The sequence below is a fragment of the Ambystoma mexicanum genome, chromosome 4p, assembly GCF_040938575.1.
Source record: "Ambystoma mexicanum isolate Mex_15411 chromosome 4p, UKY_AmexF1_1, whole genome shotgun sequence".
In the NCBI taxonomy this organism is placed as follows: domain Eukaryota; kingdom Metazoa; phylum Chordata; class Amphibia; order Caudata; family Ambystomatidae; genus Ambystoma; species Ambystoma mexicanum.
Window position 1 is genome coordinate 691,976,365 of NC_090927.1, and position 12,278 is coordinate 691,988,642.

The 12,278-nt window shown below is 42.8% G+C and overlaps 1 protein-coding gene across 1 annotated transcript in view; it reads left to right on the forward strand.

The window, feature by feature from the left end:
- Positions 1–12,278, forward strand: part of LOC138453422 (CD109 antigen-like) — an 812,557-nt gene that overhangs the window by 747,968 nt on the left and 52,311 nt on the right. The window contains exon 31 of the mRNA XM_069606255.1: positions 2,316–2,418. Within this exon, the coding sequence (XP_069462356.1) occupies positions 2,316–2,418 (103 nt within the window). The remainder of the gene's footprint in view (positions 1–2,315; positions 2,419–12,278) is intronic.

Sequence of the window (12,278 nt, forward strand, 5' to 3'; positions counted from 1 at the left end):
CAAAAGAAAACTCATTGTTTTTTTTGGGGGGGGGTTAAAAAATTAAATATATGGCTGTGGGTGTAAGGGAATAAAAATAAAAGGGGAGATTGGGGGGTAACTGAGTTTTTGAGTAAATGAGTTTTTCGGGGAAAAAAAAGGCGATGAAAAAACCTGCGATGAAAAATACTGCGGCGAAATAACGTAGAACCGTTTAATTCATGGTAATGCCTGCATCCTGTGCCTCCTCAAATGGGAGGCCACCATCTTCTCTGCCGGGCAGCAGGTAAGTGGTAGCCCAATCCCCTACCAACAAATTCCACTTCCCTCTAACTCCGCCTCTGCTCATTTAGTTGCAGATTTGTTTTCCCTTGCCAGCACCTGGAACACTATGTTCCGGTGCTTTCCCTGCTGTGGCAATGGCTGCCATGGAAAGGGAAAAAGGATTACATGTAGGTGAGGGAATGACAACAAATAATAAGCTCTGAGCAATGGACCACGTTCGACCTAAAATGCAGCATAGCTATGTGATTTTTATTTACTTTTAAATATATTTAACATAAATTCACCCACTTCTTATGCTTTCAGATGATACCTCAAACCTTTACTTTGTATAGTTATTTAGGGAAAAATTTGAGTCTGTAAATGTTGTTTCTGGCTATCTAATAAAACAAAGATACTTTCAGCCAAACTATTCCCGAGGATGTGGTGAGGTCTCATGTTAGATGACCCCATCACAAAAGCATGACATTGGCCGTGCCAAGTGTTCATTGTGTGTGATGCTCAAGCTGTTCCATCAATCGCTGTCCCTCCTTATATGGTAGATAACAGAACATCAAATGGTTTGGGCATGTGAGGACTATCCGTCGACATTCTCTAACACTTTGAGGTCTTTCCAAATGCCTGGGTTTTCAGAGTCGGCCATTTTGAAGCATCAGCTCACCCTTGCTTTTGTTGTTAGTTTGTAGTTTCAGATCTTTTAATTAATTTGTTGGCTTAAAAGAAAATTCTTTAACGTTTGAAGACTGTGCCAAGATTTCAAAATGCACTAGCCGGTTGTCTGTCGAGCGCATGCTAATTCTATTGGATATGAAGCCAATGAGTTTTGTTTAGCAAAGGTAGATGTTTCTGGTATTTCAAAATTGGCTCCCAGGCAGATGATGTACGGCTTGACATCGTAATTATTATATTGAAATTTGGCTGCTAAGGTTTTACCTTGCATGTCCTATTGATAAAATGATTATAGGGGAAATATAACATAATTTCGAGGCGATTGGGTCCTCCGACGTATTCCATATCTATGACAGGTAATGTCCGCAGCTGTGCGTGTGGAATACGTCGGAGGACCATCCCATCGAAAGAACCTTACCAGGTAAGAAAGTAACTTGTTCTTTCTCTCCCAATTAATGGTAGTCCCTCCTGGTTTACACATCTGAAAGAAAGGGGGAATGGGGCAGTATGTGGTGTTTGGGGAGGGTTATTTAAGAGCGGTGCTGATAATGTTTGTTTCATTGATTGCGCGCATGAGTACGAATTGATATAGGCAAAGGATGAGTATTACCCATTTTGGTCATTTTCACCTAATATTTTGCTGCACTTTTTACCACTGCTTTTTAGCCCAATAATGTAGATGGTAAGTTTGGGTAAGGTATATAGAAATGGGGGGGCGTCTCCCCTCTAACCCCCCTTAATTTGTAACAGTAACAAGTGGTAAAATCAGCCACAAAAAATCGCCATGTATGTCATTTGTCAAAAACAATTGGTTCATAGATCCAATGGATCTACCTTCAACCAGGAGTTTACCACTTCACGATGCCAAAGCATCATGTAATGTATGCAGCGTTGTTCTCACTGGGGCTATTTGGATTCTAGTTACTGGTTTATGTATATCTGTAAGGGGGGGGGATGAAGACAGTGAAATTGCCCAGATCAGGTAGAAAAGAGTTGGCATGAGTTTCAGTAAATCTTGACTTGGAATATGCTCCTTGGCAGAGTATCTGATTTTCTCCTTTGTCTGTGCAATTTTGTCTTCGATTTCCTGTTCTTCTTGGATACCGAAATGTAGAAAGTGTTTTAATCACAGTATGTGTTTTGAAATATCATGCATTGAGTTTGACGCTTTTAGGTAATGCAGTGACCATATTTTGCCTGGCCATTCAAGGGCCCTAATTGGATTTCCTCGTAAGGTGACTTCATAAATGAATGTTCTGTTGCACATAATGTGTGGCCTTATTTGTGCATGTTCTTTATTTCCAATTTGATGGCTGAAGTTGTGCATTACTTGGTAGTGAATGTATTGAATTAAAAATTACTGAGTTCGAGTTTTCCCACTGCAGATAAATGAAACCCCAGTATGTGTGTCCATCTCAATGCTTCGGGATGCCAAGGTATCGAGTACCCAGGATGCAACAGTATCGATAGTAGATTACTACAAACCAAGTAAGTCTGACACCGAAAAACATCCATATAGTTCCCTGAAAGCCAGAAGCAACCCTGTGTACTAATTGCGTTGTTTGGGTGGCATTGAAAAGTTTCTTTTTACACTTAACTGCATAAACTCCTTGGTGATCCCTGCACGGTTACTCTATAAGCCACACTGTAAAACGGATCATATTATCCTGTAGGAGTTTGGAATATCTTGCCAGACATTGCTATACTTACAATGGCAGTATATAAAAGTTAGAAGTCTCCTTGGAATTCCTTTTCATGGATGCCAGGCCTCTTAATTTCCACCCATGTCTCGCTAAACATTGAGGGTGTGCGTGCACTCAGACATGTTGCCTGTGATGAAAGGCCTAAAGCAAAATGGTGTTAAGCTAAAACAAACAAGCAGTTTTCTTATTTTAGGTGTATGGTTGTACCTTCTAAATCTATATTGCTGAAGAGAGGCTCAAGTGTAGTTTGTATGAAATGAGAGCACACATTCCCACAATACTTTGCTTTAATTACTCCTGAAAAAAAACCTACGACCACGATGTGGACACTGACCTCACTGACAATGAAAGGCTGGAAAAGAGGATCAACAGCCTCAAGGCAGCTCAATGACTGTTCTTGGTAGGGCATGTCTATAATGGGAACAGATCTGGGAGAGGATGGAACACGTCAGGTGGAGCAGTAGGTACAGATCATGGAAGTGACAGCAGATCACCGGGAAAGAGAAGACGGAAGAAAGGTTGGGGTCGGGGGTGGGACATCTGACAAAAGTGGAGGAGAAGGTCAAAGAATGGTAAAGGGGAAGGAAAGAGATGAAGTAGAGTATGGGGGTAGATAATGGGAGTGGAAGTTAGAATCCAGTACGACGTGTTGAAAACCTGGACCAGAGCACTCTGCTCTAAAAGCCTTGCAGGCAGAAAAAAGGAAATGGAAGCCCTGTTTAAACTCATCCCACCAAGGAGAATAAAATTAACTTGCTGAAAATCTCAGACTACAAAAATGAAATACTACTCACCAAACGCGAGACATACAATGACAGGATCAATAAAGCCAGCTCCACCACCAAGAACTCTTTATGATCTTAAAAGAAATGGAAGCCCCCATTCCCCCTGAGGACACTTGCAGGAAGGATAACGTTTGGTGCACTAATATCCAAAATGCATTGACCAATAAAATTACACTCCTCCAAAACAAAATTGCAAATAAGATTGAACCTTCCAAACATAGACACGCGCCAGAATATCCAAGACCACACCTCTAAACCCTTTCAACGCTTCAAATTCTCCAAGTCTCTACCCTAGAGGTAGAAAACATCATTGCTTCTCTCAACCCTCATGATTCTAGGGAGATATCTGTCCAGCCCAGATAATCAAAGACACAGCCAGAGACTTGGCGCCCTTCATTTCAAAATTAATCCATACCGCATTCTTATCCTGCAGCGTCTTTAGCAACTTAAAGGATGCATGGGTCCTAACTCTCCTTTAAAAAAAAAAAAAAAAAAAAAATCATCCCTGGACCATGCGATAGCTATGAACTATAGGCACATTACCACAGTCCCGTTTTTACTGAAGATAATGGATTAAGCGGCTTATCTCCAGGTCCAAGCACACCTGGAGACGAACAAGCTCTTAGGGATTCGACAGTCTGGCTTTAGACCACAGCATGGCACTGAAACAGCGTTGATCGATCTAAAGATTCAAATTGATGAACTCAAAGGCAACAGGAAACTTGCCCTCTTGCTATTAGATCTATCAGCCACCTTTGATTTGGTGGACCATAAAGTGCTTTGTAATCACCTGGCCACGGCAGATCACTTCTCCCAGGAAGCCATAGCATGGATCCAATCATTTCTGAATAACAGGATCATGAGTTTTCTCTCCCTCGGCCTCAGCAGACCCTATTCCAATAACATGCCAAGTACCTCAAGGTTCTTGTGCATCACCAACAATGTATAATATCGCAAAGCCATTGTTTGACAACCTCGACCATCTGGGTGTCACCTACACTAACTATGCAGATGACACCCAGATCCTCCTACCTCTCAAGGGAGACTGATACTGACCTGGCCTTAGTGAACAACATTGTTCTAATCATTCAGGCATAGATGCCCTCACATAGCCTCTGTCTGATGGACAAGATGGACTCCTGATCCTAGGAGCACCAGCTGACCTTAACAAACTCGGTAATAAATAGACATCCTTTAACATTGATGGTAATCACATTAAAGTGGCCAAAGAGATAAAAACTTTAGGTTTCTACCTATATTCAGCTCTTAATCTAGGTAAGCAAGGTAATGCTACAGCCTCTGCAACAGCATATACATACAAGTGGATACAGGCCTGTAAACCTTTCCTATCCAGAGAGAGTTGTATTACCCTAGCGAGAGCCCTTATCCTTTCCAAACTGGATTATTGTAATGCTTCTACTGAGGTGCTAGTAATTGTCAATAAACTCCAAATACTTCAGAATAATGCACATAGAACGGCCTTAAGCATTCCCAGGAGACAACACATCTCGGAGGTGAGGGGAAAGAACAAATGGCTTTCGATCAAGGACCGAATACAGTTGGAAACAGTCTCACTAACCCACAAATGTCTTAATCACGCTGCCCCCATATACCGAAGTGAGAAAATTGTCAAAAAATCCTAAACATGTCCTACCAGGACTGCTAACTCATTCTGCCTTGTAGTCCCCAGATTCAAATTGAAAAAAGCAGGAGGGTGCAGCTTCCCTGTTATGGCTGCTTAACTCCCTCCCTACCTCTCTGAGATCAGCAGTCCTTCCCTAGCTTTAGGAAAATTACTAAACGCTGGCTGTCAGCCTAGGACCAATGATATGACCCAGCATATTTACGGAGCTACTTTAAGTCCAACATAATGTCCTCTGCTATTTAATGGTTATTATATACTGTCATGCTTGTATTTTACTGCATGTCCCTTGCTGTATCCTCTGTATATCTGACTGTAATCTATTAATGTTGTTGAACCAAAATTGTAACTACCTGTATGTAATGCGCCCAGATACCCTTGGGTTTGGTGTGCTATATAAATCAATAAAGAAGCAAACAAACTCAGCTGAAAGGTGCACCTTTTCTTCTGGGCAGCTGGGCTCGTATTAAGGAGTTATGCATTGGATAGTCCACCTGCTATGTTCCCAACAAGTACCCCATCCGCCAGTTGGGCAACCTTGCTCCCTTCATATCCATTCTCGGCCTAAAGACTACAGAGATGCATGACCTAATGCGAGGAGTGCTTAGAGAAGCTGGAGTGAACCCTGGGTACCGGACCCTTATTGCATTGTTTCTAGTTGCCCGTTGCCACTGGTGATGAGAGACTCTATAGTGGCTGGCCTGGTGAGTAAGACTGGGTGTTGGAAAGCAGAAGAGTGAGCAATGTTTGTGGTTCCTGGGTGCAGCAAGGCGAGTCTCCTGCTGGTGAAGACCTGCACCTTAAGAGAACTCCGAGGGGGAGGACTAGAATATTCACTAAAAGGAGCTGGTCTTCATTTCACACTGCTTTGTTATTTTGAGCCATTGGGTGGGGCTTGAGCGCCACCTATAAGCCGATATGATAGGGGAGAGGACATGTGAGGGACACGTATCCCGTGGATGTTTGATAATTTACCCATCCATTGACTGCCCATGACCATGGCAAACCACATTGGCCAGTCCCGTCCACTTCTTGTCCATGCTGAAACAGCCTCCTGGGAAATCCTTGCGCGCGTTCTGCCAAACAGTAACATGAAGCTTTAGCTGCCAGTGTTTTTCTATGCAGTCTGCTCAGAGTTAATGGCTTATTTGCAGCTATAAATGGCTAGTGGTCTAATAAAGTCTCAGCCAAGTGTGCCATAAACCACTTGATTAACATCTGTCCCTTGTACTGAAGTCTTGTTAAAAACCAGCAATGACAAAGCCAACCGTGTTGGCTTTAAGTAATAGATGGGCATTTGCCACGTACTGAAATCGTATGCCCTGGTAATCACTGCATTTTCCAGTTGTAACAATCCTGTGGCCAGGTAGTTAGTGCCTTTATACCAGTGCCTAGCAAATGCCTATCCCATACCTACACCAAAACCCAAACGTTGCTTGGCCAATGTTTGTTTTTGAAGAAGCTGTCTTTGTTGGATAGTATGCTTTGCCTTTTTGAATGCCAAGTGAATTGGCGGAGTCCTGCCTTGAGCACTCTCATTTGCAGCCCCTGTCTTGCACCCGCATCAAGCAAACTAAAACACTCCTCTTGTTTGATGTACTAGGTGACTTGCACCAGTGGCAGCAGTACGTTCTTTCTTGTGGAAGAGGCACACCATGTGGACGATCTGGGCTTCAACCAGACGTCAGCAATGCACTAGAATCATGTTGTGCTTTACGTGCTCGCTGACGGAACCCCTTGTTTGTGCATTAACATGAGATCAAGCGTTTTATAACGGAGCCTAAAGAAGTGGCTCAGCTGTTTAACTTGGCGACCTTCTGTCCGGCAGTTGGTGCAAATCTTACTCTGGAATCTGAATTAGACGTGATCGGAGTAGCTCTTCCACTACAACTCACTGAACATCCTTTTTGCCTTCCTTTTGCATTTACTTTCCTCCAGGGGCGTTGCTACGGGGGGGCTAAGGGGGCTATAGCCTCTGATCATTTGGTTGTAGCCCGGATAGAATCTCAGGAGCTACAGCCAAAAGACTAGCTAGCCCCCAGTCCCAAAAGTTCTGACATCAGCTTAGCCCCGGTTCTTTTCCAGACCTAGCAACTCCCCTGCTTTCCTCCTTTCCTACTAAGTAATCTTACATTTCACAGCGGTCTCTCTGCTAGATGGCGATATAACCTCTCACTAACTTGAACGCCGGAAGGTGTAGGTTATAACCTGTATGCAGAGGGGCCATAAAACCTGGTTTCGTTCGATACCTCTGTTAAAGGAATTTATTCGGTCATAACTTGTGCCTGTTTTAAATGATATTGGGATTCATTTTTTATTTTATTTGATATGCTTATAAAAAAGCATACCCAAGAAAATCAATGGCTTCTAACCGCTAGGATGGTCACAGGGCAGCACAAGCAAGAACCAGAAGGAGGGGGAGACACTGGAGAAGTCTGAAGGAGTTAATAAATCAAGCTTGGTTGAATAGTCGGACTCTGGGATGATGCAAAAGAGGTGGTTATGGATGGGGAGTATGTTTCAGAGCCTAGGGGCTGACACTGAGGCCTGTGTCAGCGTCTGGAGGTGGGGGGTTCTCAGAAGTGGCAATAAGGGCGAACTTTGTCAAGGTAAGGGGGGCAGAGAAGTGAAGGTATCATGTGCATGCCAGGCAATACATGCACTTGCAGGAAGACCATGGATATTGTGCAGGAAAGGTGAGCTGGAATATTGTAAAGCATTTATTTTCAAGATAAAAGATCTGTTTTTTCAGCCCCTTGAAAGGTTAAGGACTTGGATTGTGTGCCAGAATGTGGCTTGGCTGATAGTTATGAGAAGGCCTGTATTTAAATTGATACTGCACCAAACTTGTTACTGCATTCAAACTAAAATGTCCATAATGTGGACTGAGACAATTACAGGGCTATTGGAATTGGGACAGGAAGATGTCTAAACTACCTGTGTCTGGTATCACACAGCACCTCTGATGCAGAAATGTACAGTCCGAGGCAGAAGACTATCTCTTGTTAAATGCGGCCGAGCCTAGATATTTAATAAACCCCACCAGAGGGCGCTGCTCTATGCAAGAAACAAAAACAGAAAGCAATCGAGGGTCAGAGTGTAAGTAACAGATTGATATTAGACTTTGAAACTTAAATAACTGAATTCTGTGGGAGGTTTGACGGTGTTTAGTGGTTTTTCCCAACTAACGCCTAAACTGTTGGTTAGCTCTAGTATGCCTTTTGTGGCGTTTGAGTGAGTAGTGAAAAAGTGCATAGTGGCCAAATGTAACTGGTCCCACTGAACCCTTTGGCTTTTATGATTATTTGCTCCATTGCATGCCACTCGAAGATGAGGGTGTCTGATGGGTTTACTTTTTGAAAGAGGGACTTTTTGACAGGCTTGACCTGAGCGAGCATCAAGCTCTGAACTTCATCTCAGGTGCAGTTAAACTATGAATTTAGGAACCGCAAATGGGGAGAAATGGAGTACCCCATACAAGATCTGTCGAAACCTGGACATCTGCATAAGCTCTCCCAATACACGTCTCCAGTTCCAACGTGGCCCTGTATATCAGGCGAGGGCTCCTGCAATGGGCCTTGGAATGCAATCATTCCCGAGTGATCCCTGGCGAGGGTGCCCTGTGTTAAGCAGTTATTTGGTTGTCTTTCTGAAGTTCTCAGAAATCCTATTCAACATATAAAAGGAATGCTTAAGGGCCCCACTCGCCTGCTTATCCGCTTGAGGCCAGGGTGCATTGTGAGCTGTCACATGGCCAGATAGTCTTTGTGTAGAGACTGATGCATATTGTTCCACCGTGTGCATACCAAAGTAATGTATTTATAATCTCTCAACCGGCTGGTGTGCCAGTGCTTGCAATCCTGCTTTTAGCTACGCTTGTCTTTAACACAGTATTTCATATTTACATTAAACCCCATATATTCTTTTAAAATGGTACATTTTTAATGTGGTTAGTAATTTTAAGCATCTCTTGATGGCAGTGCAAGTCCCTAAAAGGTATATTTCTTTTAGACTGTTGGGAAGAATGATCATTTCTATGCTTCATGCCCTCTCCTAGTTGGTACCCGGCACTTTTTGATGGACCTTCGGACCTTTTTCTTTAATCCTGAATGAGGATGAGCCTTTTTCCACTCATGTATTCTTATGGGCTCTGTCTTTTGGAACTCTGTTCTCCGTATCCTATCTGTCCTATGGAGTCAATTTTTCTCCATACCTCTTTAAGGCCTCTGTATTTAACTCTGCATGCAGCTCCTTATGGGCAATGTTACTGGGGCCCTTAGGGTCCGGCCTTGAGATTCCTTCCTTTCTTTATCCTAGAGTAACCACAGTTCTTAAGGATAGGGATACTTAGTATCTATCTTCTAAAACCTTATATTCTGAGAGATTACCACACATCACCTTATGTGAAGTGACAAAGGGATACCTAGTATATCTGCTCCTGTGGCCTTTTAGACATAGACAGCCTTGTAGTAGGATGTGTTCTACCAACGATTGTGTGATTTTTCTACCGCAGGCTGTGTCCATAGCCCTGGTACTGCACAATAGGGGCAACCAAGTACTCACTTGGGGGGCTCTCTTCTTTTTTTCACCATTTCTAGTGTGGTTCTTAGCTTTTCTTCTACCATTCTGAGAGGGGGAGTCTGTGTTTTGCCTTTTGCAGGAACCCGTTGGTGTCCCAGCCTTGGCTCCATTGTGTCTGGGCAGGCAGGAAGTGGGGGAGGAGTTTTCCAACCCCCCTGTCCTTTGTGGGACAGAGTGTTTTAATGGAACCAGCTCCCACTGGGGGTCTGGCTGTCCTGATTGGACAACCATATGCCCCTTTCTGTAAATTGCTGAGATTGCAGAGGAGCGAGTGCTGGAAGTATATGAAAGGTGAGTCTCCTGGAGCAAAAAGCAAGTTGACCACTGGAAGCTGTAGTAACCGAAGAAGACGACCAGAGACTCCTGCAGACACTTTGCAACACAGTGAAGCGACCACTGCTGTCCTGACCCTGCCTTCTGTGAGACAGAGGAACTCGGAAGAAGACGTCTCCTTCCCTTAGGCTGATGGGAACAACCAGTCCCAAGATGAATTTTGATTTGAGCCATCTCCTGAGGTCCTGTGAGTTTACAGAGCTGTGGAACCCCAATACCAGGAGACCTGCTGCCCATTTCTAGTGCATCATCATGAAAATGCTGAATTTGTCCAAGTCTTTGCTTAGTCCTCAAGGATACTCAAGAGACACAATCCAACTCGTCCAGACCCCCCTCATCTATGTGTGGGATTGCAGGAACTGAAGATCGCATCCTTTGTTGGTGCTGCCGAAAATGTGCTAAAACTACATTGACCAGAGAAATTGATGAAAGCCGTGCCACAGGTCCTCCCTCGACACTGCTGCTGAGATCCTGTCCATTGTCCTGGTTATCGTCGTCATACCAAAGCATTTGGAGGTCGGGTCCAGAGCTGCAAAATTGCAGAGCATCCAGCAGAAGCCTCTTCTCCAAACCTAAAGTACTGTGGGGAAAAGGTATTGCTTACCTTATTCCAGAAAGTCGCTCCAGAGCACTGGAGTGCATGTAGACTCAAGCCGCTGCTTGTGTCCCATTAGCGAGTTCTTTAACAGGGTCTGCAATGTTGGTTATGCCTTCTTGTATCTTCCTTCCTAGAGACTAGAAAGTATCCACATGAGCTTTTGACTTCTGCTGCTTTTCAAGACTTTAAGACTCTCCAAACTGCCTTTTAGCTACGGTTGCATTTTGGACTTAGTTGGTTAGTGTTATCCTAGAAGAGCTTCAGGTTCTAGAGGCAGTTTCGAGGGGATTGGGTCCTCCGACGTATTCCATATCTATGACCTGTTATCACCACAGCTGTGCTGATTACATGTCATAGATATGGAATACGTCGTCGGACCATCCCATCGAAAGAACGTTACCAGGTAAGAAAGTAACTTGTTCTTCTATGCAGAGCAAATGTTTCGCTTCCCAAAAATCGCTATTTTATGAGTATGCTGACTAAATGCAATTACTGTACTTTTTTTTGGGTGCACGTTATTACCGATAATACGGTAGACCTGTCAAACTCCTGTAACAATTGTGTGCGTTCAGCAACTACCAACACACTATCGAAAAGTATAGCTATGTGTGTTGGTGTATTGTTCTAAGTATTTCACAGTGATGCATGTTTGAATATCTATATTTAATATACATTTGTGTAAGTGTTTCTTTGATGTGCATTACTAAATAGATTCAGTGTACTTACCTACAGCTCGCATCTTCCTCTTAAGATAAGCCTGACTGCTCTGTACTACTCAGAGACCTTGGTAGAGTGACAGACTGATACTAAGAGTTGTGGGGGGGGGGGATCTAAAACCACTGGGATAGCTTATTAAAGTCTTGCCTCCAAGTTGGACTTTAGAACAACTCCCCTAACATAGACCCATGGGGATTTATTTTCATAACGCATTTAAGTTTACCATCTAAAAAAGTAATTTATAAACTTTGGGAATGCCACCATTAAAATGTTCTGCATAAAATAAATCGCTCATTGCTGATACCTTAACTTGCTCTTTTTATATTGCTAACGTGTGAAAGTGATCATGTGTAAATAGTATATTGTCTTTATATACTGATGTATGTGGGCTTATTTCCACTTGGCACCTTAGTGGCTGATAAATAACGTGTGGTATGAAGACGGGCATAAAACAATGTCTTGTGAGCGCGCAATTTTATTTTTGTTTTGAAAATTTGGTATATGGTTTGGTTGGAAGAATGTTTTGTAGTTTTATAGGTGGTGGGCTTTTGGGTACAATTTGTTTACAGTGCATTTGTGAGTGTTTTAAGGTCATGGTGTTTATTCATTGCATTACTTTATATGCTTAATTTTGTGATTTGATTTATTATAATGTGGCGGTGGTGGTGGTGTACATTCATAGAAATCTACCGATGTTCTGATGGGAATTTCTTCTCCGGGTTTGTGTTAGGGAACAACAATTTTTCTTTTTATAATGGTTTTATTTTGTTAAAGTTTACTGTTTGCTAATGGGTTGAACCCTAATGCTGGCATTCCCAACTTTTATAGACTTAAACTTTATTCTTTAAAAAAGATTTGTTTTCTCCAACAAATTTCTGTTTTATGGGGTTATTTCTTAAATTGTGTGGAAATGTTGGCATGTTGCCTTGTTATCCCAAGATTGTAATTGCATTTGTTTTTTTCCCTCGCTTTGTGTAGTTTTCTTGGTC